This window comes from Moschus berezovskii, chromosome 9 (assembly GCF_049115385.1).
Source record: "Moschus berezovskii isolate FMDL1 chromosome 9, NW_MosBer_1.0, whole genome shotgun sequence".
NCBI lineage: Eukaryota > Metazoa > Chordata > Mammalia > Artiodactyla > Moschidae > Moschus > Moschus berezovskii.
In genome coordinates, this window is record NC_142468.1 from 45,618,111 (window position 1) to 45,645,792 (window position 27,682).

Genomic DNA, 27,682 nt, shown 5'->3' on the forward strand with positions numbered 1-27,682 from the left:
AGCCTGCCTTAGCACTTGACCTTTAACGCGTTTGCCTTGTTCCTTGGCTGTTGCCTTCTAGCCCATCCACCTTCGGGTCCAGCTTCCTAATTCCCAGGGGATGGGGCAGTCCTGTTCCTCTAGGTCGTCCAGTCCCATGCACGTAGTAGGTACTCAGTAAACGCTCACAAAGACTTTGACCACTATGTGCTCTAACGCTGGGGCAAGCAGCAGAGCGAACTGTGCCTGTCTGTTCACCTGCTTGCCAGCTCCCTAGCCCAGCCCAGCGCATCCGACCGGAGGCGGGGGACAAGCCCGCGCTCCTCTCCCGCCGCCCCCGCGGCGCGCTGAGCCCAGTCACGGGCGCTGGAAATTCCGGCGCGTGCTGGCGCGCGGGGCCGGGCGGGGGCGGGGGAACCCGTGGAGTGAGCCTGTGACGCACGGGGGCGTGGCTCCGGAGCCTCCGCCCCCTCTCCCTCGCCCTCTCTCGCGGGTCGGGGTTACATGGCGGCGACTGCGGCAAAGCGAGAGCCTCGGAGACGCCGCTGCCGCCAGCACAGCCGGAGACCTGAGCCGACACTGGGGGCTGTCCGTGGGCCCCGCACTCCCTCGATGAGTCGGAGAAGTCCGGTGGGTATATCTGTGTGCGTTTGCGGGGCGCGCCGGCGGGGTGGCTCAGGAGGGCGCCGCGGCGGGCCCGGCGGCTGAGCCGGCTCTCTCCTCCATTGTGTGTGACCCTCCGGCGGCCGTCGCTCAACAAAGGCGCTTTTGTTCCGTCTCCCGCCCGCCCTCGGCCCGCCCGCCGGCTCGCTCTCTCGGGCCTGGCCGGCGCGTCCTCGCGCGGGCCGCCGGCGGCGGGCCGGGGTCCCCGCGTGGGGCCGGCAGAGCGGCCGGCGCGCCCCTCCCACCCGGCACGCCCCTCGCGGACCGGGGTGCCGGGCCCGGCAGTGCCCGCCCGCCTCGGGCCCGGCTGGCCGGCTTCCTCCAGGCCGCCTGCGTCTGGCTCCGCAGGTTCGAAACCCGGCCCGGCCGGCGGCGGGCTGACGCGGGGCGGCGGCCGGGAGGGGCGACCCGCCCCAGCAGCGTGAGGTGGCGCGGAGTCTAGCCTTCCTGGCACGCCGCCTTTCGAAATGCTCCCGCGTCTCCTCCCCCATCCCACTCGGGTGACTCGGCCTCAGCTGACTCCGGCCGGGCAAAGTCTCCCAGTGCACTCGGCACATTGCGTAGCGCGCCGCTCACTCGACTCGGCGCGGAGCCCTGAAGTCCTCTGCCCGAGTTGAATCCGGCCGCTAAGGAGGTACAGGAAAAACTCCTCCAAATAGGAATTCCTAATTTCTTCCCCTTCCCTCTGCTACAGCCTTGTCTGAGCTGCGTTCGGGACGCGCAGCGGTGGTGGTCCGTGAAAGTCCCCAAATGAAAACTTGTTTTGTCGGTACACTGAGAAAGGGCTTCCTCGCTTCTCGGTGCATTTTTCTCTGACTTGGTGAGGTTCGTTGAAAAGTAAGGATTTTTTTGGCCGCTTTTTGTTCCTTGATTGGGAAGATTGGTTCAAGTTTTAGGTGGGAGCGCTCCGAAGCAGGATCTTTTCGATTCCTCTCCTTTTTATTTCTACCTTTGCTCGCTCATTGGGAAAGGTCCACTAACGTGAGGTACTGCATTTGCAGCACAATTCGTGTTCTTTTCCTTCATCGCTAAAAATGCCCTCCAAAGTATTTCTTTTCTTTTCTTTTTTTTTACAGATACAAGATGATTTATCAAGGGAAAGAAAAATTAACAGGGGACAAAATAGAGCGATAACACTTTCAGAGTACTTTTCCGATTGTTTGAGTCGTTTAGCCTTGTTATTTTTTAAAGCTCTGATTGGACGCAACCTCTCTCGAACGTTGGGGAACTGAAATGGAAAGAGCAGTCTGATTAGAAGATTGAAGGGATCAAACAGGACTGGGCCCTGAAAGGAAATTGCCTGTAGAGTTTCTTCTTAGAATGTCAGATATTTATGTTTGAGATATGCTTGCTAATCGGTGGCAGAGACTTTAAATTTCTTGAATGGGTAGTTGATCAGACATGTTTAGGAAGGGCTTGCTATGTGCCAAGGAGCAGAGTCCTTTCACATGTATGTGCTACATCACTGAGTAAGAATTGCCTTGTGAAACTTGTAAAATTGCTTATCGGTGTCCTAAATTCAAGAATTGCAGTCGTCTAGGAAATATACTAGATTTGAGCAGGACGTGTTTTAATCACCTAAGAATTACTGTTAGAAAAAGAGCTCTGGGAAATGGAGGATTATTTATAAAAACCTTTATCTGTGACCGTATTTTGTAGTTCACTTATTTGCAAAACATGATTAAAAAGTTTGCTACTTTCTGTGATTAAGAAAGAATCCAGAGAAGATTGAAGATCAGTTAATTTTGCGATAGAAAAAGTACATGTTCTAATGACAAATGTTAGTACTAAAAGTGTTGCAGCATTTTGCATAAGTTCGTTTAAACATCGTGAGAATTCATAACAGAAAATAGTAAGGTTTGCTGACTCAGGGTACATTGCTGAAGGGGATGGGGTCGGGTAGGAGGAAGCTTCCAAGTGCTGCAAGTTTTGAGTTGGGTGATGACTCATCCTGCCCACGGACTGCTACGTGGCCCTTTTTTTTTTATACACTGTATTTTTTTTTTAATGATAGGCTAAAATGCTCCTGTCTACGTTATAATTCTCTCTTACACAGAGGAGCCACAGATTCTCTAAAAAAGTAATGGCTTCTGAAATTTCATTTTAAAGGGATATCATATATCCTGCAGGTGAAATTTGGTAACATTTGTTGAAAAGAAAGGTAAAATTAATTGCTAGTCAGTTGGGGCAATGAAATATTTGATCCTATGGCTTGGCCAAAAAGTACGTTTAGGTTTTCCTGTAAAATGTTAGGTGAAAACCGGAGGGAACTTTTTGGCCAACGCCACAGCAGTTCCTTGGCTATTGATGAGAGAGATTTCTTATAGATTTTTTACAGATAGTACTTTTATGGTATAGATAGAAATTAACCTTTTTGTTTTCATTGGTAATGTAAAAGTTAACTTTGTACTATCTAGAAATTAAGTTTGTGTTGTAAAAGTACAGCAGTGTTTAATCATATACAGCTCTGAACATGAGCATTTAACTCTGGTGGAATTGTATATAGTGCTTTCTCCTTTTTTTGAATCTGTATTAATTTAATAGACTATAATTTAATAATTTAAAAGTTAAAATAGGTATTGTTATAGGCACTATTTTTTCATCAGTCCTTAGATAAGCTGATTGTACAGTTTCAAATTTAGGATTTACATTGAAATTTGGTAATAAAATATTTTGACTGATTGTAGAAAGCCATTGTTTAGCAGGTTGGCCTAAAATAAGATTGAGAAAAAAGGGGATTGAGAATAACATTGTGTTTTAAAAGTGAGAAAAAAACTCGCCACTCTCATATTTTTCTTTGTATATACTATTTATCTTCTCAGTGATTTATTTGAATGGTTTTGTGGACAGTTAAGTGTATTAATGTGAATTAGATCTTTGGAGAGATTTTGGAAGAACATTGCATGATTTATGTAGGGGAACTTTAGTGATGTTTAATTCAAACTTTAAAATATACTTCCTACTAAAAGAAATATAAAAATACAAGTATGAAAGTATTAAAGACTTTCAAAAGCCTTTTAGAGGTTGAAAATGTATTTCCAGTGTGTGTTTGTGTTTTAAGAATGTAGGTAATTACCTGTCATGCTTAATTCAGAATTTATAAACAAACTGGTTGTGTTGGTCTCTTTCCCTTCTATGAGGTTTTGACTTATGAAATGATGATGAGCCTCCCTGTTGCTATCCAGTTCTGTGTTTGCATTGCCCACTTGAATTCTGTGTTACTTTAGGGCCCCTGTTAAAATAGCAGATGCCTCAATAGTAAATTGTAGCATTGTTGGCTTCCCACTGTCAGCTCCTTCAGCCTGTTTTGTGGGCTGTTAACATTACTCTGTAGCCTGCTGGAGATATGGAGATTTTGGTTGGTTTTATTGCTCAGTCCTGATTGAGACTTTACAAAAACAAAAATGTTATTATAGTTACTGTTGTTTTTTTTCCCTTGGGAGTTGTTTTTCATATGAAACTGATGCCTTTAAAGTAATAGTGGCATGGGTAGAGTCCACCAGTTTTTTTTCCTTCTGAACTGCATATTTAGAAAGAGTAGTGTATCCCCTTTGATACTTTTTTAAAAGGTTTATCTTACATAATATGTCCACCTTTTAAATCCATTTCTGAAAAGGTATACAGAGATTGTAGCAAATGACATTTTCCCATTGATTTTCCTTTAAATTTGATGTCTTTTTCATAGGGAAAAAAAAAATTGTTCAGGAAAGAGACTGCCTCTTTAGAATGTGAGAAATCTATGTGCATTTAATTCTGTACAACCATAAAACTATAAAATGTTAGTTTTTACGGAGGGGTCATGGACATTTTATCTTTCCCCAGGTACATCATTTGACTGCTCAAGAAACTGAGGCCCAGAGTGATCTAAAATCTTGGTACAGGGTGATTTTTGGACCACTAGTATTAGCATCATTTGGGAATTAAATGCAGAATCCTGACCCCATCTCAAGACTTATTTAGAAGCTACAGTTTAACTAGATTCCCAAGTGATTCAAACGCATGTTCTTTTCTGGAAACACTGCTAAGTGATGCATACATAAGTTGCTCCACTGGTTAGTGACTGATTTGGAAAACTCAGGTCTTCTGAGTTGCTCTTTCCATTGACTCTCCTAAAAAACATCAAAAGGAAGATTGAGAATCTAATCACTGTCCAGTAGAACTTTCTGTGATGATGGAAGTATTAGAATTTTACTCTGTGTTGTCCAGATAATCACTAGCCACATGACAGTTGAGCATTTGACAGGTGGCTAGTATACCCAAGGAACTGAATTTTTAATTATATGTATTTCTAATTAATTTATTCTTCGCTGCATGAAGTTAGTGGCTATCGTATTGGACAGGACATATTTAGATGACCTTTGCCCACATTGAGTTTAAAATTATTTAAGCTGTAATTTAATAACTGATTAGGCTTAATTTGGGATTCCCTGATGGCTCAGACGGTCAAGAGTCTGCCTGCAGTGTGGGAGACCTGGGTTCAATCCCTGGGTTGGGAAGATCCCTTGGAGAAGGAAATGGCAACCCACTCCAGTATTCTTGCCTGGAAAATCCCATGGAAGGAGGAGCCTTGCAGGCTGCAGTTCATGAGTTTGCAACAAAGTCCGACAGGACTGAGCAACTTCACTTCACTTAGGCTTAATTTAATAATTTCCTCTTAATTTACAAATTGGAGTGATGGTAGGTTTCTAACTACCTACATCCCTAAAATACCTAGGTATTAGTTTAGTAGTTATTATAAAGCAATACCAATTTTCTGATATACTCCTGTGTTCAATAGTGTAGATTATCTAAGCTGCAAGAATATCTATTTCCCCATTTGTCTCAATCACTTGGATTTAAAAATATTAAAAATATGTACACCCGGGGCAGATTCATGTCAATGTATGACAAAACCAATACAATAATGTAGTTAACCTCCAATTAAAATAAATAAATTTTAAAAATATATTAAAAATAACTTGTTAGGCACTTCCCTGGTGGTCCAGTGGCTGAGACTCCACACTCCCAATGCAGGGGCCTGGGTTCAATCCCTAGTCAGGGGACAAGATCCCACATGCCCCAACTAAGAGTATGCATGCCACAGCTGAAAATCCCAAAAGCTGTAACTAAGACCTGGTTTGGCCAAGTAAGTATTTAAAATAAATAACCTGTTAAGTAAATGTTCCTTAATTATCTTATGGATAGCATTGAGGGGACAGTTTTTGCCTCTGGCGTAGTATCTCCTGGTTTTTTGGCATTTGTCGATAGCTGCCAGATTGATCTGCCTTTTGTTGTGTTATTTCCACGTGTAGAAACATTGAGTGGTTCTTAACCTTCCACCTTATGCAGTGGGAAGATTCTAACCCTAGAGTAAGTCAGAGTGACCTGTGTCCAAATCTTGACACTGACTATATGCATGATTTCGGTGAACTTGCTTTATCTCCTGGAGCAAAGTGCTCTTGTTTGTAAAATGAGACTTAAAAGGTGGTGGTTCTGAGTAATAGAAATAGTTTTTTACTTAGAAAATGTGTGTGTGTACTCAGTCATGTCCGATTCTTTGTGAACCCTTAGACTGGTAGCCCTCCGTTCTCCTCTGTCCATGGAATTTTCCGGTCAAGAATACTGGAATGAGTTGCCATTTCCTTCTCCAGGGGAGCTTCCTGACCTAGGGATCAAACCCACATCTCCCACTTTCTTGCATTGTAGTTGATTCTTTACTGCTGAGCCACCAAGGAATCCCCACTTAGAAAATGCCTGGCACTTAATGGACACTCAGTAAATTTGAATTTCCTTCCCTTTCCCTTGTTCTCAGCTTCTTACAGCCTGTATTTAGTTTTATGTTTAAGATTCTGATTTTAAATCTTGTTGGTTCCCACCAATTACATGACTTCTTGCCTTGCTTCATTCATGTATATCCCTAGTACATTCCTCCACCTGTGCTCTGAATTCCTTCTCTTGATCTTTTTTTTTTTTTTAAGATTTTTTGATGTGAACCATTTTAGAAGTCTTTATTGAACTTGTTACAATATTGCTTCTGTTTCTCGTTTTGTTTTTCTGGCCGAGAGGTATGTGGGATCATAGCTCCCTGACCAGGGATCGAAGCATTACCCCCTGCATTACAAAGTGAAGTCTTAACCACTGGACCACCAGGGGAGTCCCATTCTCTTAACTTCTTAAGGACTCGTCTCTTACCTGCCTCATGAATTTTGCCCCTTCTGTTGGACTGTCTTTGAAAAAGTGAAAAGTACTAATCCAACTCTTTGCAACTCCATGGGCTGTAGCTCTCCAGGCTCCTCTGTTCTTGGAATTATCTAGGCAAGAATACTGCAGTGGGTAACCATTCCTTTCTCCAGGGGATCTTCTTGACCTAGGGATCAAACCCGGTATCTTTATTGATATACAAATGTGCTATAGAGCTATACTGTACAGTAGCCACTAGCCACATTTGGCTATTTAAACAAAAATTACCAGTTCCTTAGTCATGCTGATTAATTTACTTGCTTGGTATCCATGTGTAAGTATTGGCTTCTGTATTGGACAGTGTTGATATAGAGTAGAAATCTCTTACAAACCCTCTCCTGATTCCACATTTTTCTTTTCTAGCTAAGCCTCATTTCTCTAGTCCACTTTCAAGCATATTTTCAAGAACTGCCTTTGTGTTCTCGTTCCACTTTGCTTTGTTCTTCAACTCCAGACTTCTGTCACCATCTCACCACTGAAAGTACTCTAGTCAAGGTTACCAGCGATACCATTTACCAAATCCATCTTAAAGGATCTTATAACAGCATTCAGTATTGTTAACAGTTTCCTGCCTATTCACCTGCTTCTCTTAGTTTATGGGACACATATTTTTGTTTTCCTCCTACCTCACACCTTGTCATACTTTTTTACAGGCTTCTCTCTTCTCTCCTGCCTCTAAATATTGGCATTTCCAGAGGTTGGTCCAGGCTTCCCTGGTAGCTCAGCTGGTAAAGAATCCACCTGCAATGTAGGAAATCCAGGTTCGAAACCTGGGTTGGAAAGATCCCCTGGAGGAGGGCATGGCAAACCACTCCAGTATTCTTGTCTGGAGAATCCCATGGACAGAGGAGCCTGGTGGGCTACAGTCTATGGGGTCACAAAGAGCTGGACACGACTGAGTGACTAAGCACACAGAGGTTGGTCCTGGACTTTCTTCCCCTTCTTAGTTCTTTCCATAGATGGTCTCATTCAATTTAGTTTTTAAAATACTATCTACATGTGAATAATTATCAAACATATGTTTCTGGTTTAAATATCTCACCTGAATAGACTTAATGTGTCCAAAATAGAACTCCTTCTCTTACAGTGTTATCCCAATCCCAGTCTCCCCCATCTCAGTAATTGGCACCTAGGAGTTATGCTTAAAACTTAGGTTTCCCTTTATCCACCATATCTAATCCATCACCACACTTTCTTGGTCTCCAAAATATTTGGGTTGTCCTCTTTCGTCCTCTTTTCTACCAGCCTGGTCTCAGTCGCCATTATTTCATGTGGCCTCTAAAATAGCGTTTAACTGGTCTCTGCTTTCACTTGACCATCTTCTTCAGTGCATTCTCCTCCCAGTAGCTGGAATTATCTTTGAAACATGGAAATGCAACCATGCCAGTTGTCTGCTTAAAGTTCTCAATAGCCTTCTTAGTTATAAAACTCAGAATCGTGCCTCTTGTTCACATCAGCCCCTGCTCCCTTTACTAAGGACGCAGTCAGTACACTGGCTTCTTTTCTTTTCCTCCAAAATTCCAAGTTACGTCCTGATCTAGATTGTATTTGCTTTCCCTTCTGTTTGGGATTCTCTTTTTCCATCTCTTAGTAGTGCTGCTTCCATCTTACTATTCGGGTTTCAGCATCTTAGATGGCATTTCCAAGCCATTCTATCAGAGCACTTGGCCAAACCTGAAGTTATACTAACTTTTTAGTCTTTCCTCATTAGAGTGTAAACTGTTTGGAAGCAGAAAAACCTTAATTGTCTTATTCTCCACGGTGCCATAGAACAGTGCTTGACACATGCCAAGTGCTCAGTAAATTTTTGTGCACCTATAAAATGTTTTGCTCCCTTAAATTTCTGAAGGGAAAAAGTATGTTAAAGATTGCATTGTAGTCATTGTAACATGATTCTGAACTGAGTTTTTTAGCTCTCTGTACATTATTGGTACAGTTGCAAAAACTTAAATGGGATCTGAGTATTAGATGGTAATACTATGCCAGTGTCAATTTTCTGATTTTGATGATTGTATTCTGGTTATGTGGAAGAATGTCCTGTCTGTAAGAAACATAGTAGGGTTGGACGGAAGGTGTAGTGTACTTGTCAATAAATTACATTACTGTTAGAAAGAAGATCATGGGCTTTGGACTGAAACCTGAGGTTCAATTTCTGGCTCTTAGTGTGTGTGATTTTTAATGCACTATTTAAATTCTCTAAAAATCTCAGGACCCATTTTGCAGTGTTGTTAGGAGGAATTAGTATAAGAGTAGTATGCCTCACACATAATACATTCTTATGCTTGCTGTTATTCTATATTTTAAAAAATCTATTCTCATGTTCAGTGCTGTGAATTCCTTTTAATACAATTTTTTTCATTAATTGCTTTTATAAAAGCTGATAATGTAAGATAAATATGTACCAGATAATGTTAATTTATATCCTCAAGTTAGAACTTTTTGAACCGTATTCCATAATGTAGTTTTTAAATTCTTAAAAACTGTATACTTTTAAATTATAAAGTAGAGCCTCTCAAAATTATTTCAATTAAAATATGTGGGAAAAAATAATAAAATATGTGTCTTTGTCTTGAATAACATGGTAAATTTTTATCTTCTTTGAAAGTGTCAGTAAATCTGTGGTATTTAAATGCTAATGTATTAGTTTGTATTATTACTGATGTAAAAATACACAAAAACTGCCTAGCAAAATGAATCATTACTTATAATTGGTGATTTATTTAGTTTTCTCTCTTTTTCTTTCCCTTCACTCCCTTTGATGGGATGTTATTAAGTAAACATAATGACCAAAAAGGAACTTCCCAGGTAGCTAAGTGGTAAAGAATACACCTGCCAATGCAGGAGATGCACAAGATGTGGATTCAATCCCTAGGTCAGGAAGGTCCCCTGCAGGAGGTGGCAACCCAGTCCAGTATTCTTGCCTGGAAAATTCCATGGACAGAGGAGCCTGGCAGGCTACAGTCCATGGGGTCGCAAAGGAGTCAAACACAACTCGACTAAAACAACACATACAGCAGTGACAAATGACCAAAAAGCGAGAAGATGTTTAAGGATGACCCCTGAGCCTTTTTGTTTTTTTCAGTCTATTTTTCACAGTTTATTTTCACAGTCTATTTTGAATAATATAAACTACTTCATTAACACTGCCAACTTTAAGACTGCATGATTCAGGTTACCCTCTTGTAACACACTGTGCTCTTATGTTTTACTTCTACATATGCTGTAACCCCAATACATTATTATTTTTGCTTTAAACAGTCTCTTCAGTTCAGTTCAGTTGCTCAGTCGTGTCCGACTCTCCGCGACCCCATGAATCACAGCACGCCAGGCCTCCCTGTCCATCACCAACTCCCGGAGTTCACTCAAACTCATGTCCACAGAGTCGGTGATGCCATCCAGCCATCTCATTCTCTGTCGTCCCCTTCTCCTCCCGCCCTCAATCCCTCCCAGCGTCAGAGTCTTTTCCAGTGAGTCAACTCGTCCCATGAGGTAGCCAAAGTATTGCAGTTTCAGCTTTAGCATCAGTCCTTCCAATGAACACCCAGGATTGATCTTCTTTAGAATGGACTGGTTGGATCTCCTTGCAGTACAAGGGACTCTCAAGAGTCTTCTCCGGTCTCTTAAAGACATTTAAACATGTGGATTTTTTTTTTAAGGCTTTTTGTTTTTTCCAATTATTTATGCTTTCTGCAGATCTTCCATTTGGTTCACCTTCATGATAATAAACTTCTTTTAGCATTTCTTGTAATGGGAATCTGTTGGAGACAAATTCTTTTCACTTTTTTCTCTTTGAAAATGTTTTTGTTTTGTCCTTTTTGAAGTGTGTTTCCCTCGATGTAGACTTCTGGGCTGGTAGTTTTTGACACTTGCGAGATGATGTTCCGTTGTCTTTAGCTTTTGTGTTTGTCAGCCTTTGTTCCTATTGTTTTTCCCTAGTATATACTTTTTTCTCTTTCATAGTTGCTTTTAAGAGTTGCTCTTTACCTTCCCACTCTCTCACTTTCAACAGTTTATCATGTGCCTAGATATGAGTTTCTTTGTATTTATCCTGCTTGCAGTTCATTGACCTTCCAGGTCTGTGAGTTGATGTCTTTATCAGTTTGGGGAAGTGTTTGCCCATTGTCTCATCATATACTTCTGCCCTGTCAGCTTTGTAAATCATGTCAGCTTTCTGAACTGCTTTTCATCCTTGCTGCTGACTCTTTGGATTGCTTGGACATTTTCTTTGATTTCCAGTACTACCTCAGGTTTTCTTTACATCAGGTTTTTGCCCATTTTCTTAGGAATATTTGCCTTATACTCAAAAGTGCCTTTGAGGGATTTATCTCATACTTCCTGTCTTGACCTCCACCTTGATAGGGCATCTGTCTTGGACAAAATGGATGCCCATATGCTTCATGAGGTTTTCTCTCAGCTTTCCTGACTTGGCTTCAGACTTGTACTCTTAGTGAAGACCCATGGGGAAGGATTGGCAGGTAGGGCTTATAATTGGGCTTCCTCTGGTTTCTAATGTTACCTGAATCTGCTACTGCTGCTAAGTCACTTCAGTCGTGTCCGACTCTGTGCGACCCCATAGACGGAAGCCCACCAGGCTCCCCCGTCCCTGGGATTCTCCAGGCAAGAACACTGGAGTGGGTTGCCATTTCCTTCTCCAATGTGTGGAAGTGGAAAGTGAAAAGTGAAAGTGAAGTCGCTCAGTCGTGTCCGACCCTTAGCGACCCCACGGACTGCAGCCTACCAGGCTCCTCCATCCATGGGATTTTCTAGGCAATAGTACTGGAGTGGCTTGCCATTGCCTTCTCCGTACCTGAATCTGCATGCGGCAAATATCATTGTTTATAAATTTGACTGGTTTCGTCTTCGTCCTGTTAGTGGAAGATATCTTGTTCTCTTGCAACTGTATGAGAAATGAGAATAGCCATGGTCTCTTGTGTTAGGAAGGGCTTGACATTTTCTAGAGTTTTGAGTTCTTTGCATCCTTAGCTTTCTGATATATTTCTTAATTACAGTACTGTAGCTTATTCAGTTTATCATGGTTTATTGGGAGAGAGTAATGGTGTCTTACAACTTTCTGCATTTTAATCAGAAGTGGAAATCCTGAGTCTTTCACTAAACTTAAAATATTTTGGAGCTGGAAGAGACTGTAGAAATCATGTATTTTAGCTGCATCATTTTCCTGATGAGGAACTGAGATATAGTGATATGAGAGGCTTTGATTACAAAGCTAGTTTAGCCACAGATCCTGGACTAAACTTCAGATCACTTTAGTTCATGTTTCTTTGTTTTTAATATGGCATTGGTGACATCAGATGAGAAGTTTTCAACAGTATCAAACTGTCATATGACTCTGATAAGAGACTTAACGCTATTTTTTTTTTAAATTTGGCTCCATCAGGTATTAGTTGCATCACATAGGGTCATCGTTGCGGCTCACAGGCTCTAGAACTCAGGCCTCAATAGTTATGATGCTTGGGCTTCATTGCTCCATAGCATGTGGAATCTTCTGGAACCGGGTTTAAACCTGCACCCCCTGCATTGAAAGGTGGATTCTTAACCACTTGACTATCAGGGAAGTCCCTACTTACACTATTTTCTATCGTACAAGCTTTCTTGTTTAGGTTTGGAGAAAATGAGAAACAGAGGAGAAAAGATATTCCAGAAAAGCTATATGCCATTCTGAATCATTTTTTTAAAAAATTGGGCACACTCTTAAGTAAGCATGTGGTTGTCTCTATTTGATGGGGGTCCAGACATGTTTTATGTGGCCTTGCACAATGGGACCTTCTTCAGACCCTCACCAGGGTTAGCTCAGAAATGACAGCTGTTGTATTTGATGCCAGTCTGGAAAGCTGTGGTGCTTTTAGATTCTCCTAACATGGGATAAAGAACAGTACAGTCAGAGAGTACTGGCATGATCTTCCATATCTTCACAATACCTACCTTCTAGGCTAGCAGGACTTTTTACAGAGTCCTGCTCATCTGGTTATATAGGGCACTGCTTCAGTGGTGCAATCCCTCTCCACGACCTCAGCAGAACAAACTAGGAGCTATAACAGAGCTAACGTTTTTCTGTTTCTTCAGTCCAACTGGGTTGAAATCAATTGCTTTCTTCGTGTGTTGACAGACCTATATGTTCACCATAGGGTGAGGCTCCTGGGCTAATGCCTGGAAAGGAAAGTACCATATCTAGAGTCATCACTGATGTTCCCACATGGTAGATCAGAATGTGATCAGATTCTGAAAAAATTGAGGGTAGAGCTTGTGTTCTTCAAAGCTTTCTACTACCAAGTAGAATATGTTATTTACATTAATTCATTCAATAGTGTTTAAGGTGCCTACCATCAGGAACTATGCTCAGAAAATGTCAGTAAAGGTACTTAGTCCCAAACCTTTAAAAATAGAACTGCAGCAAGATGGGAGTGGTGCCCTAGAAAATGAAGATTAGAGGGTAGATTAAATGAGATTGGGGATGGATGGTGAAAGACAAAGGAAGGAAAATGCTATGAAAGCAAGCCGAGTGGGACAGAGAGAAGTCTGCTACAGTGGAATCTACTGCACTAGAATACAGTGCTCTAGGAGTACATGCTCCTTGAGGCTTTTTTAAAAACTATTTTGATCCCTTCTGTACCTTAATGCCTAAGACAGTGCCTGGCATTTGATAAGCACTCAAGGTTTTGTTGAGTAAAATGTAGTGGATGGATGGAAGAATTGAAACAAGCAGTGAAAGCTCTTAAAAACTAGGTTCTCTCTGCTTCTGGGCCATTTGGGAATTGCATTTACCTACTGCATTGAAGTTGGTGCCACCATGTGACCTGCTTTGGTCAGTAAAATATGAGTAGAAGTGAAGTGTATGATTTTTTGGGTGAAGGTTTACGAATCAGTGGGGCTGCCCAGGTGGATCCGTGGTAAAGATCCTGCCTCCCAGCGCAGGAGATGCAGGTTCCATCCCTAGGTCAGGAAGATCCTCTGGAGGATACGGCAACCCACTCCAGTATTCTTGCCAGGATAATCCTTAAGACAGAAGAGCCTGGCGGGCTATAGTCCATGGAGTTGTGAACAGTTGGACGTGACTAGGCACGCATGATGTTACCTATCAGTGAGATATTTTCATTTCTTTCCCTCTGGCACATTGAGTGGCTGTGATAGAGGCGGTATAGCTCCTTCAGGGGTTTGGATAACAGCTATATTGCACTTGTTGCATGAGCCAAACTTAAAATAAGTCTTTTTACTCACTGAGGTTTGGGGGTTATTTGTTACTATAACCTGTATAACCTGTCTCTTGACTACTATAGAAATTTGTATTCATTTTTGTTTGGTTGGTATCCTCAGATTTCCAAAGGTTCTAGAAGGCTGCCCAAGTGTCTTTTTCTTATATTTATTTGCCCCAGTGTTTCCTTGTCATTGGTTAGGAGAAGAGTCTTAGAAATGATGGTTCTGGCAGGAGGAAAATAGGAAGGGGTTGAAGGGTTACTATAATTATTTTAAATTTTCCAGCCGTAAATTTGTAGATGGGATTGTGTTTGTTGCGACTTCACTTTCACTTTTCACTTTCACACATGGAGAAGGAAATGGCAACCCACTCCAGTGTTCTTGCCTGGAGAATCCCAGGGACGGGGGAGCCTGGTGGGCTGCCGTCTATGGGGTCGCACAGAGTCGGACACGACTGAAGTGACTTAGCAGCAGCAGCAGCAGCAATCTTAGTTTTATAGCAATTTCAATCACAGTTCCACCATTCTGGGCGTCCTACTGTATTAAGTGAGAGCAAAAACTTAGTCAAGTTAGAAAACTTGTACTGTGCTTTCATAGGTCATAGACTTTTAGAATTGGAAGGGTCTTTTCAAGAAAATTAGAGATATCAAGGGAACATTTCATGCAAAGATGGGCTTGATAAAGGACAGAAATGGTATGGACCTAACAGAAGCAGAAGATATTAAGAAGAGGTGGCAAGAATACACAGAAGACCTGTACAAAAAAGAGCTTCACGACGAAGATAATCACGATGGCGTGATCACTCACCTGGAGCCAGACATCTTGGAATGTGAAGTCAAGTGGGCCTTAGAGAGCATCACTACAAACAAAGCTAGTGGAGGTGATGGAATTCCAATTGAGCTATTTCAAATCCTAAAAATGATGCTGTGAAAGTGCTGCACTCAATATGCCAGCAAATTTGGAAAACTCAGCAGTGGCCACAGGACTGGAAAAGGTCAGTCTTCATTCCAATCCCAAAGAAAGGGTATGCCAAAGAATGCTCAAACTACCGCACAATTGCACTCATCTCACACGCTAGTAAAGTCATGCTCAAAATTCTTCAAGCCAGGCTTCAGCAATATGTGAACCGTGAACTTCCAGATGTTCAAGCAGGTTTTAGAAAAGGCAGAGGCACCAGAGATCAAATTGCCATCATCCGCTGGATGATGGAGAAAGCCAGAGAGTTCCAGAAAAACCTATTTCTGTTTCATTGACTATGCCAAAGCCTTTGACTGTGTGGATCACAATAAACTGGAACATTCTGAAAGAGATGGGAATACCAGACCACCTGACCTGCCTCTTGAGAAACCTGTATGCAGGTCAGGAAGCAACAGTTAGAACTGGACATGGAACAACAGACTGGTTCCAAATAGGAAAAGGAGTACGTCAGGGTTGTATACTGTCACCCTGCTTATTTAACTTATATGCAGAGTACATCATGAGGAACGCTGGGCTGGAAGAAGCACAAGCTGGAATCAAGATTGCTGGGAGAAATATCAATAACCTCAGATATGCAGATGACACCACCCTTATGGCAGAAAGTGAAGAGGAACTCAAAGGCCTCTTGATGAAAGTGAAAGAGAGTGAAAAGTTTGGCTTGAAGCTCAACATTCAGAAAACAAAGATCATGGCATCTGGTCCCATCACTTCATGCGAAATAGATGGGGAAATAGTGGAAACAGTGTCAGACTTTATTTTTTGGGCTCCAAAATCACTGCAGATGCTGATTGCAGCCATGAAATTAAAAGACGCTTACTCCTTGGAAGGAAAGTTATGACCAACCTAGATAGCATATTAAAAAGCAGAGACATTACTTTGCCAACCAAGGTCCGTCTAGTCAAGGCTATGGTTTTTCCTGTGGTCATGTATGGATGTGAGAGTTAGACTCTGAAGAAAGCTGATCGCCGAAGAATTGATACTTTTGAACTGTGGTGTTGGAGAAGACTCTTGAGAGTCCCTTGGACTGCAAGGAGATCCAACCAGTCCATTCTAAAGGAGATCAATCCTGGGTGTTCATTGGAAGGACTGATGCTAAAGCTAAAACTCCAATACTTTGGCCACATGCATCGAGTTGACTCACTGGAAAAGAGTCTGATGCTAGGAAGAATTGGGGGTGGGAGGAGACGGGGACGAGAGAGAATGAGATAGCTGGATGGCATCACTGACTCGATGGACATGAGTTTGAGTGAACTGTGGGAGTTGGTGATGGACAGGGAAGCCTGGCGTGCTGTGATTCATGGGGTCGCAAAGAGTTGGACACGACTGAGCGACTGAACTGAACTGAACTTAGAGATTGTTTGACTAGTTTATCTGGTCTGTAAAGTTCTGATATTCCAATGTGAGTACCTAGAGTAAATAGCAACTAGATATGAGCATCAAAATAAACACATGACGTTTTTCTTACAATGGCCTTTTAAATCGTTGAAGTCCCTAATGTTAAAATGCATTTATGCAAAGGTTCAGACAATTTAAGAACAGAAGCTAGGACTAGAAGAGAAGTTTTTAAAAAACTGCTTACTTTGTTAGAAGCTATGTAAGCATCCATCTTTGAAAGTTTGTCTCTGAAGCTAATGGTAGTTACTGATAGCAGGCAAAAGCCCCTTAGGCTTTGATGCCTAAGTGTTAAGGTCCTCCCTCCCACACCGAGTTCCTGAGATGATTCAGTGACACTGGTTTACACTTCGGACCTCCTTGAGGCCCACATCCTGAGAGGGGTCCCTGATAACTGAGGGCTACCCTGCATTAGGAGTAAGAGCTTTGTCAGGAATGCGTATGAGCAAGCAGTTAAGCTGTAGTCTTTGGCCTTCTCTGCCCTAGAAGCTTAGTAGCTTTGATGAGAGCTTGAGAACATGATCTTTGGGAAGAGTGAATTTGCTGTAACAACACCTCTCTGTGCCAGGGTTAGGAAACAGTCCTAGGTGAATGTAAGTAGAGCTCAACCTTTCCCTTCTCTCCAAAAGTAATTGAGCTTTGGCTGAGATGTGAGGCTGGCTGAATGCCAGTTAACTCAGATTACTCAGTTGACCCTGGAGAAGAGCTAAATAGGCAAGAGCTGGTGAGGGGTGGGGGTAAGTGAGTGAGTGAGTGAGTGTGATCAGGCCAGATGACCCAAGTCAGCATTTAACCTGAGAAGCAGCAGAATAGAAGATGGAAGAGAATATCAGGCAAGTAACCTTTATATTTAAGGCCCTCACCTCAGACTTTGTACTTGCTGACACTGACCAAGTTGTTCCTGGATAAGAAAGGAAAGAAAATCGAATTTCTGTAGAACGTGGAAATGAGACAGAGTGAAGTAATTCTACTGTCTTTTATTTCTTTCTCTTGTATTTTATGACTTCATACACTTAGGCCTGGCTCAGAGTACCTGCATTTCTCTTGGTGATGGAGTGAACTAAGTGACAGAAAGCAGGAGGCAAATTAGGGAAGAAAAAGCTAGAGGCAACATTTGTAGCTAATGTAGTTTCAGGGAACTATCTTGTAAGTGTTGGAAGCTGGTACTCAGCCTGGCAACACAGAGAGCTTTTACTTCGATGTTATGGTGAATCACTAAAAGAAGACCAAAGAGCCAACTTCATTCTTATAAATCGTTCTCCGCACTTCTTTTTAATTTACCAAATTGGTCAAAACAAAGCAACATCAACTTAGCTAATTAAAACTTAACCAATGATCTCTCTCCAAGCAACACAGTATCAGCACTCAGGTTAGTAGGAATGGGAAACCTTTGGAGACATAGAATTAAAAAGGTGGTGGGAAGGGTCATTTTACAGTTACTGTCCTGTCTTGGTTTTCCCTTTCCTCCCTTGAAGTGTGTAGAAAGTGCAAAAGGAAGGAGAACTGCAGATCTTGAGTCTGAGCCTTGAACTTTGCTTTTATGAAGTTAAACATGATATTTGGTGGAGAAAATGGTATAAATGAGACATTTCTAGAGGTCATTGATGTGGATGGAGGATGCAGTGACCAGTAATTGCTGATCCAGTTTAGTTGCAGTTGCATGCCCAGTGACTGCCTGGTGGATGTGAAAGATGGAGGTGATTGGACAAGATCAGGATTTGAAATGTAACTGCTGTGAGGGTCATAGTGATAGGAAGAAGCTGTTTTCATGGTCACTAAGGAGGAGCATGGGAGGCCTTTGGCTTTTTATGGCTTCCAGAGGCACATATCCTGACTGCTCTGATTAGGTCAGATCGTCTAGGCTCTCACAGCATCCTGTACTGCTTTTTCCCTTCTGCATTCCCTTTTTTCCTATTATTGTTATTGTTTCCAGCTATACTATAAACTCCATGAGGGCGTGGGTCAAGCCTACTTTTACTTATTTTATCTGCAGTGCTTAGTATGCTGACAAGTACATAACATAATTAGCAAATACTTGCTGAATGGAGGGGACTGAATTGGAAGCATTTACTAGATCCACTTTATCATACAGAGGTATGACATTACCTCCAACTTACTGATTAAGGTAGGCTTACTTTTCAAGCTCCTGGATGAAAAGGTGCTAAAAAAGCTTTTGGTCTAACAGATATTGAAGGACTTTGAAGAATACTACTCAAAGAGCAGTGAGGCAACTACACAGGCAAGCACTATTGTAAATAATGGGATAGCCTCCCCAACCCTTCCTCCGCCACTCCCCCATCCCAGTTTTTTTATTGGTACAGTCCTCACTAGTGGAATTACAGTTTAGTTGATAAATATTACATTCTTTCTTTAGATTGTGGTCTCATATTTCTGTAAAGTTTGCGCAAGGCTCTCAGTATAGGCATCATCTGAGTCAAATGAGAACTCTGCAGCTCTCAGCCTAGGCACAAGCTCTTGCTGCTGCTGCTAAGTCACTTCAGTCGTGTCCAACTCTGTGTGACCCCATATACGGAAGCCCACCAGGCTCCCCCATCCCTGGGATTCTCCAGGCAAGAACACCGGAGCAGGCTGCCATTTACTTCTCCAATGTGTGAAAGTGAAAAGTGACAGTGAAGTCGCTCAGTCGTGTCCGACCCTTAGCAATCCCACGGACTGCAGCCTACCAGGCTCCTCCATCCATGGGATTTTGTAGGCAAGAGTACTGGAGTGGCTTGCCATTGCCTTCTCCAAGGCACAAGCTTTTACCTTCCCTGAAATGAATTTTTACCCACTCTTTACCCCTGTAGACGATGACCAGAGTCTTTGAGATTTCTGAAAGGACATTCTCATCCTTACATTTGTTTCTGGTCTGTAATGCTTCTTGATCTCACTGAGATTGAAAGGGGGCCAATGTGGATGGAGGTCTTAAGTCTTCAACTCATCCTTTGAATGGAGTTTCTACTGTGGTACTTTTCTCATGGATGAGAGTGGTGTTTTAGCGAAGCATTGTTTCTGCTGTGTTAGTGAACTAGAAGCTTATGAGAGTGCTTAGAGGTTTTAGTATTATGTCAAATCTGTTAAACAGACATAAAAATGTACATTTATCAAAAACTTAAAACTTGACTGAGCTTTAAGGAATTATCTACATTAGGGCAAGAGGGATCATTTATCTACTTAGTTTCTGAGTTATTCGTATTAGCAGTTTGTCTTTCACACAGTTATTTTTGGTATTTATGGACCTCTCAAAATTGAAGATTTGCTCAGATTGAAGCATATGCTGTATTTTATTTTTTAGGATCATATATTTCCACATGTGAAGTGTGTAGAAATATGAATGAAGCAGATAGGGAAATGAGGTAGATTCCTCTGTTGTATAGGAGCTTCACCACTGTGAAATAGTTGATATGTTTGGTCCTAGCAGTTCTTAAGCCACACCTGAAGGTGATTGGAAGTTGTCCTGTCTTCAGGTTCAGAATGGACAGCTTTATTTCATTCACTGATAAAGTTTCTCCTGCCTTTAAATAATTAACTCTTTGAACCAAGGATTATTGCAGCTGTCCTGCTTCCAGTCCTTTCAGACTCTTTGAGAAAATAGCATTGTATATGCACCTATACTAGCTTTAAGGTCAAAAGTCAGCATCAGGAAGCCTTTCTGTTTAAGGGTTTAGGCTGTATTACATACTTATAGGCATGTATTAACACGTTTAAATGAGCTACTACATTGGTCTCCTAGTTGCTTCTGGAACATGAAACAAATTCTCATCTTAGTGTATTTATTTATGCCTAATAGCTTTTTGATGTTTTTACTTTTTTCCAATATTTTATGATATTTATTTTGATTTTTTAAAACTTTTTATTTTATATTGGAGCCCCCTCTGTCTATAACAATTACTTCCACATAGCATCCTTAAGGCCCACCCACCTCCTTACTTTCTCCCTTAGAGTTTTGCTCCAGTAATACCTTATCAGAGAGGCATTTCCTCACTACCCTTTTTGTCTTTCTATTTTATTTTTTCATACCACTTATTGCTATCTAATATGTGTTTTGCTTTTTTGTATGCCTGCGTTTCCCCCTATAATATGAACTCTTCATTTACATACTACCTAACTCTATAACATTCTAATAATTTGTCATACTTCAGCTGTTTTTTAAAAAATAACACATTAAAGATTGGTTGAAGCATGCTGTGTAATCCCCCCGCCCCATTCTTGTTCATTCCTTCATTCCTGAGGTGATTATTATCTTTAATTTGTTATTTATCAATCTTAAGTTTTTATACTTTTGCTACATCTGAATGTACCTTAAGATAGATTTATTTTGCATGTTTATCCACCTGCTATAACTCGTTGCAGCATGCACATTTCTTTATGCAGTTTGCTTTTTAAATTTAGTGTGTATTTGATTATTTCTGCCATCTTCATTTTTACTATTACATAGTAGTTCACTGTATGACTATAACTCATTTATTCTTATTGTTGAACGTTTAGGCTGTTTTTGTTATTTTGCTATTCCAAAAAAAAATGAACATCTGTATATCCATTTGCAAGCACTTCTCTAGGGAATTTTCCTTGAAGAAAAATTGCCAAGTCATAGGTATGATATTTATTTATTTACTTATGCCAAATTGTTTTTTGATGTTCTTACTCTTTCCCAATATTTTATCATAACTTTATTTTGTTTTAATTTTTTAACTTTTTATTTTGAATTGGAGTATAGCTGATTAATAATGATGTGATAGTTTAAGGTGGACAGCAAAAGGAATCTGCCATACATGTACATGTATCCATTCTCCCCTAAACTCTCCCCTCCTATCCTGGCTGCCACATAATGTTGAGCAGAGTTCTCTGTGCTGTACAGTAGGTCCTTATTGGTTATCCATTTTGATTACAAGATTCTGTATCATGTCAATCCTAAACTCCCTAACTGTCCCTTGTAAACTCTCACCATTTTTGTAGGGAAGTTACTGTTTTTCCACATTCCTCTCCAGACTTGATATTTGCAGTTGAGACACTTCATTCAAACTATTTTTCCTATCTGAAATATCATCTTCATGAAGTAATTTGATATTTTTGATCATCAGTGAAGTTAAACATTTCATAGGCTTTATTCATAGGTTTATTCACTGTTTAAGTTCACCCCTTAAAGGGGTGAACCCCTTAAAGTGAACTTATGAAATTCACTTTGTAAGTTTAAGAGCATGTTTGGAAAATTTCTTATTTGTACTGCTACACTTTTGTTCATTAGGTATTGTCAGGCATTAACTCTGTCAGGCAGAGTTAATAAACATGCCCTGTAATGAACTAACACTTTAACTTATTATATATGTATTTTTAGAAAAATGTTGCAAATGCTTTACTGAAAAATTCTAAAGAATTCTGTAAAAATATTATGAGCTTTTCCTTTGCTCATTGGCATTTAAGAAATTATACAACCTAATGACCTAGATAATTCAAATAATCTAGTATAGTGAGATCTGGAGTCTGAGTCAACACGTGTGAATTGCTTACAACATAGGTAGCTATTTAATCTTTCCATTCGGAGAAGGCAGTGGCACCCCACTGCAGTACTCTTGCCTGGAAAATCCCATGGATGGAGGAGCCAGGTGGGCTACAGTCCATGGGATTGCTAAAAGTCGGACATGACTAAGTAGCTTCACTTTCACTTGTCACTTTCATGCATTGGAGAAGGAAACGGCAACCCACTCCAGTGTTCTTGCCTGGAGAATTCCAGGGATGGGGGAGCCTGGTGGACTGCCATCTATGGGGTCGCACAGAGTGGGACACGACTGAAGCAACTTAGCAGCAGCAGCAGCAATCTTTCCCATTTAGTGATGTATGTAAGTTGAATACACCACCAGTGGTAGCTTATAGCTAAATGCCCAGTTTGTGTCATTTTATAAAGTTGATTAAAGAGCATTTCCTGCAGTGGTGACTCTTTTCCTTCTTTTTTCTTATCCTCCAGGTTGTATCAGAGTAAGATGGACGGTAGCTTTGATTGTGATTGTGGTGAGCTGGAGCCACCTGATCACTAACAAAAGACATCTTCTGTTAACCAACAGCTGCCAGGGCTTCCTGTTGAAATACACAGCAACAGAGGAAGAAAAGAAGCAAAACGGAAATAGCGCTTACCAGCACCTTAGAATGATGCTGCTCAGGACCAGTCCAACACTGAATGTATCTGCACTGTGAGGAGAATGTTCATAGAAGCCTGTTGTGTGCATATTTATTCACATTTTTGTTAAATGTTAAATCCTTCAGCACAGTAAATCTGAGTGCATAGTATGTCATTTCATTCCGTTTGAGTTTCTTGAGTGTTTTCTTTAAATGTCTGCAGAGTTGCTGTCCCTTTCTTGAACTATGAGTACTGCAATCTTTTTAATTCTCAGTATGAGTAGAGCTTTTTGAGCTTTAAATCTAAGGGGAACTCAACAGGCCTGGTTGGCATATGCAATGAGCATCAAGAAACCATCTTGCTGTGGACGCAGAATTATTTTTTTCTCCCTTTTTAAAAGATCTTTCCTTTTGATGCCAGTTTTCTTCCTTGTTCACACACGTTCAACAATTTGAAAGGAAAAGCCAATAGTAAGGGTTTCAAAATGGCAGAGAAATTTGAAAGTCTCATGAACATTCATGGTTTTGATCTGGGCTCTAGGTATATGGACTTAAAACCATTGGGTTGTGGAGGCAATGGCTTGGTTTTTTCTGCTGTAGACAATGACTGTGATAAAAGAGTAGCCATCAAGAAAATTGTCCTTACTGATCCCCAGAGTGTCAAACATGCTCTACGTGAAATCAAAATTATTAGAAGACTTGACCACGATAATATTGTGAAGGTGTTTGAAATTCTTGGTCCTAGTGGAAGCCAGTTAACGGATGATGTGGGCTCTCTTACCGAACTGAACAGTGTTTACATTGTTCAGGAGTACATGGAGACAGACTTGGCTAATGTGCTGGAGCAGGGCCCTTTACTGGAAGAGCATGCCAGGCTTTTCATGTATCAGCTGCTACGTGGACTCAAATACATTCACTCAGCAAACGTACTGCACAGAGATCTCAAACCAGCTAATCTTTTCATTAATACTGAAGACTTGGTGCTGAAGATAGGTGACTTTGGTCTTGCACGGATCATGGATCCCCATTATTCCCATAAGGTATGTGGAAGGTCAGCCGAGGCAGACCTCTGAATTGATGCACATTATCAGAAACAGGTGCTTGTATTTCCTTTGTGTGTTGTGGCAGAATTTGTAGTTAATTGTATTAAACTTTACATACACCTTTTTTCCATTCACAATCTCCCTGTGTTTGAAATGAAGGTGGAACGGGATCCTAGTTAAATACAAATTCTGGTTATTTGTAATAACTGAAATTCTCTCACTTAAAAGTAGGATATATCATGTGTTTAGGGCAGAAGGTTGCTTATTCAACTTTTACATTTTTGTTTGTTTGGATATACTCTTCTGTTATGCCTTGTTTAGCAAACTTAGTTTGAAATCTAAATTTGCACAAACAAAGTAGGCTATAAGAATAGGCAGAAGAATTCATAGTAACTTTGCCTTAAAATTTGCTTTTGTGCGGGAAACTAATGATATTTTTTGAGCTGAACTCTTTAGATTTAGTTTTTTAGTTTTCAAATGAAATCATACATGGGACTCTGATGTTTAAAATGTAAAAATGGAGCTGTTTTGGTATAAACCATCCCTGGGAAGCCTGCTTGCTTGGCTTCCCATAGCACACATCTAAGACACATCTTGGCATTGGCAGGTATTATCTCACATTGAGTATAACTTAACTTTAAAAAAAACGTCAGCATCGAAATTGAGTACCAAAACGAAATGGATGACCACATCTTTATGGATAACAGTGAAATATTGTGGATAGAACACTGAACTAGGAGTTACACTATCTAAAATTGACTTCCATTTCTACATCCAGCTAAACTATATGACCTTAAGCAGACTCCTTAACCTGAGTGTTAATATCTACCTTCATATTTTCTCAGCATTATTTTTAGAATGAAACAAGGCAACATATGTTTAACTGTTTTTGTCAAATACTTCATAAATATAAAGCAGTGAAATTGATTAGGAATGGCATGTGCAGTATAGCCAGGTCCCCTGGGTTGTCAGTAAGGAGATTGGCATTGCTTTATAAATAGCTCACCTTTGGTACTCTTTCCCTGACTTTCTCTCATTGATTTAAAGTATACCTGCTTCATTGTTGACTTGAAATGATAAATAGCTTCTCTTCTCAAGCATGTTGTGAATATGTGCCCTAAAGTTAACACTAAATTCTTACAGTATTTTTTGGTTAGAATACTTCATGAGAATGTCATGTTATAGATGGTATGTTACAGGGGGAGTTTAATCTCCATACAGCCTCAGAAGTGCAAGAGCCTTGAAAATAGGCATAGAAATCAACAGTACTGTTTAAGGATTTTACAATTATAGTTTGTTTTTAAATTAAGGGCATTTTAATGAATCATGTTTTACATACTATTATTCAGCTAAAGTAAAAAGTATATTTTTGTTTCTTTTTCAGGGTCATCTTTCTGAAGGATTGGTTACTAAATGGTACAGATCTCCACGTCTTTTACTTTCTCCTAATAATTATACTAAAGCCATTGACATGTGGGCTGCAGGCTGCATCTTTGCTGAAATGCTGACTGGTAAAACCCTCTTTGCAGGTTAGAAATTTTTAAATAAATGGGAAAATTATCCCAAGGAGAAATAATTTCATATATTTCTATGAATCAAAATTTATGTAAGATTTAAACCAATTTAGTCTATTAAAATGAAAAGATAAAATGGTATTTTAAAGATTGAGAACACTTATATATTTACTGGATTGTTCAGTAAAGTTAGTCTGAATTCTAGTGTTTCTGTTGTATATATGTTTATTTCTTAAACATAATTTCCTATTTTATAGATCGATATTTGTCAGTTGTTTTTGTTAAATGATCCCTGTGTTACCTGATTCTGTCAGTGTTTGTCACTTCCTGGTGAAATTTTTTTAGCTATTGTTGTAAATTCAGTAATTCTTTCTTTGTCTCCTATCAACCCTGTTGCTTGAACTGCCGTATCCTATTGGCCTGACTGATGTGATATTTCAGAAACAACCAATTTTATAATGAGTTTGGTGCTATGCGGGAATCTAAAAAAAGTGCATGAGAAAGTTTGAGTTAAGGTGGATTAAAACAAAAACCTCTAAATAATTTTTTATCTTAAACCTTTGTACACTTTAAACATTTAATTAAACAGAATTGTTTATGAAATTATTTGAAAGACTCAGTTGTAGTTCCCTTCTAAAAACGTTTTCAGTAGGTTTGTGAACCATTCAGTAAAATCAGCATGAGGGAACTCTGTTGGTTAGGATAGACCTCATATTAATAGCAATAAAAGGCAAGGCCTAAGCATTCATTGGAAATCTGTGTATTTTTAACCTATAGTAAGTGCCTTAGCCTTATTTTTTGGTCTTACTCAGTATCTCCACTTAGATGTTTAATGGCATCTCAAATTTAACCTATCCAAAACTAACCTCCTGATATCTCTCCCTCATACTTCCTCTTTCTGCTGTCTTCCTCATCTTAGTAAACCAGACCCATTTCTTAGTTGCTCAGGCCAAAATCTTGGCATCGTCTTTCACTTTTCTCTTATGGACTTATGGACTGTTTCTTTAAAGTATATCTTGACTCTTACTGCTAGTATCTCTTTCACTACTCTCATCCTCCCAGTCCAGTAAACCATTTTGCCTTTCCTGGTCTTAATACATGATCTCCTAACTGGCTTTCCTGCTTTAACTTTTCTTGTCTGTGGTCTAGTTACCACATAGCCACATAGTAGTTCTCTGAAAACATAGCTCATGTCATTTCTCTGTTCAAATCTCTGTAATGGTTTCTTATCAAATTCAGAATGACGTAAACTCTCAGTGTTCTGGTACCACTGGGCTCAGCTCCTGTCACTTTCCTGAGTCACTGTACTTCAGCTACACTTGCCTAATTGTTGTTTCTTGGACACACCAAGCCCACTGTCTCCTCTAGGCCTTTGGGCCCTTTCTCATCTTCCTGGAACTCCCTTCCTCTTTATGAATGTATGGTGTATTACCTAACTTCCTTGTCAGCTTCTCAGTGAAGTCTTCCTTGGTCATAAGGATGATAAGGTCATAACAACCAAGGGGTTGTTAATATAAATTAACCCTACTCCTAACAGTGCTCTCTGTCCCCCTTAGCTTACTCTAATTTTCTTTTGTCACTGTTTGATGTAAATGTTTACAGAAGTTGTTATCCGTCTTCCTCCATTATACTGTGAGCTCTATAAAGGCAGGAATTTGGTCAGTTTTGTTTCACAGGTATATTCTAAAGTGCCTTGCTCATGGTAGTCACTCAAGAAAAATTTTGATTGTTGAAGGAGTTTCTAGAAATAAGTGGAAAAACAAATGACTGTTTTGTTTTTTAAATATTAGCTGCCCATTTAGCCTGAAGTTTCCCCTTTTATTTCTTTAATAGTGGTTCTGAAATGTTAACTGAGCCTACTCCATAACTATAAAACTTTCTGTTTCACAGATCTAGTCTAAGGCTTTATTTTATTGATAGTGAAGTTAAGTCATCACCGTGTTAAGTATTCTCAGAGTTATAGTGAGTTAATTAGTATGTATGGTTGAGACTGGAATCTCATCTTTTAAATCTCAGTTTATTGCTTTTTTCACTACTTTGTGATACCTTAATATGAGGCCAGACTTCAAGTCATTTTCTTATGGAAACAAAGCAGCTAAAACTGAACATGTCAATGAGCAGAATTTGAAAAAGATAAGCTTTTTGAGCAGATTGATGATGATATTCAAAGCAGTGAAATCTGCTGGTTAATGATGCAGTTAAAACCATTTTCCCCTTCGATGGTCATTACAGTTCTGTTAGTTTTCTGTAGCTTTAGAATGTTTATTGCCAATATGTTAAACATTGAGAAATGTGTTTATTAATGTTATATTTGGTATTTTTTAATCTCATCTAGGTGCACATGAACTTGAACAGATGCAGCTGATTTTAGAATCTATTCCTGTTGTCCATGAGGAAGATCGTCAGGAGCTTCTCAGCGTAATTCCAGTTTACATTAGAAATGACATGACTGAGCCACACAAACCTTTAACTCAGCTGCTTCCAGGAATTAGTCGAGAAGGTACTGTAACTGAAGAGTAACCATCATGTAATGGTGTGTTTATGTGTGAGCAGGATGTGTGTAGAGAAGCTTTA

At 40.2% G+C, this 27,682-nt stretch overlaps 2 protein-coding genes across 3 annotated transcripts in view; one reads left to right on the forward strand and one right to left on the reverse strand.

The window, feature by feature from the left end:
* The first annotated feature begins 458 nt into the window (after positions 1-458).
* Positions 459-27,682, forward strand: part of MAPK6 (mitogen-activated protein kinase 6) — a 35,071-nt gene continuing 7,847 nt past the window's right edge. Inside the window, exons 1-4 of one of the 2 annotated variants that reach the window (XM_055435837.2) lie at positions 459-609; positions 22,403-23,591; positions 24,979-25,123; positions 27,444-27,608. In XM_055435837.2, coding sequence (XP_055291812.1) covers positions 23,037-23,591; positions 24,979-25,123; positions 27,444-27,608 — 865 coding nt within the window. In that variant the 5' untranslated portion in view covers positions 459-609; positions 22,403-23,036. Of the gene's footprint in view, positions 610-1,055; positions 1,277-22,402; positions 23,592-24,978; positions 25,124-27,443; positions 27,609-27,682 lie in introns of those variants that run through there. The other variant, XM_055435838.2, reaches the window with a different exon arrangement.
* LOC148776444 (uncharacterized) lies at positions 480-1,199 on the reverse strand. Its single transcript, XM_088839612.1, has one exon. It carries the CDS (start codon positions 1,197-1,199, stop codon positions 480-482), a length of 720 nt encoding a protein of 239 aa, XP_088695738.1.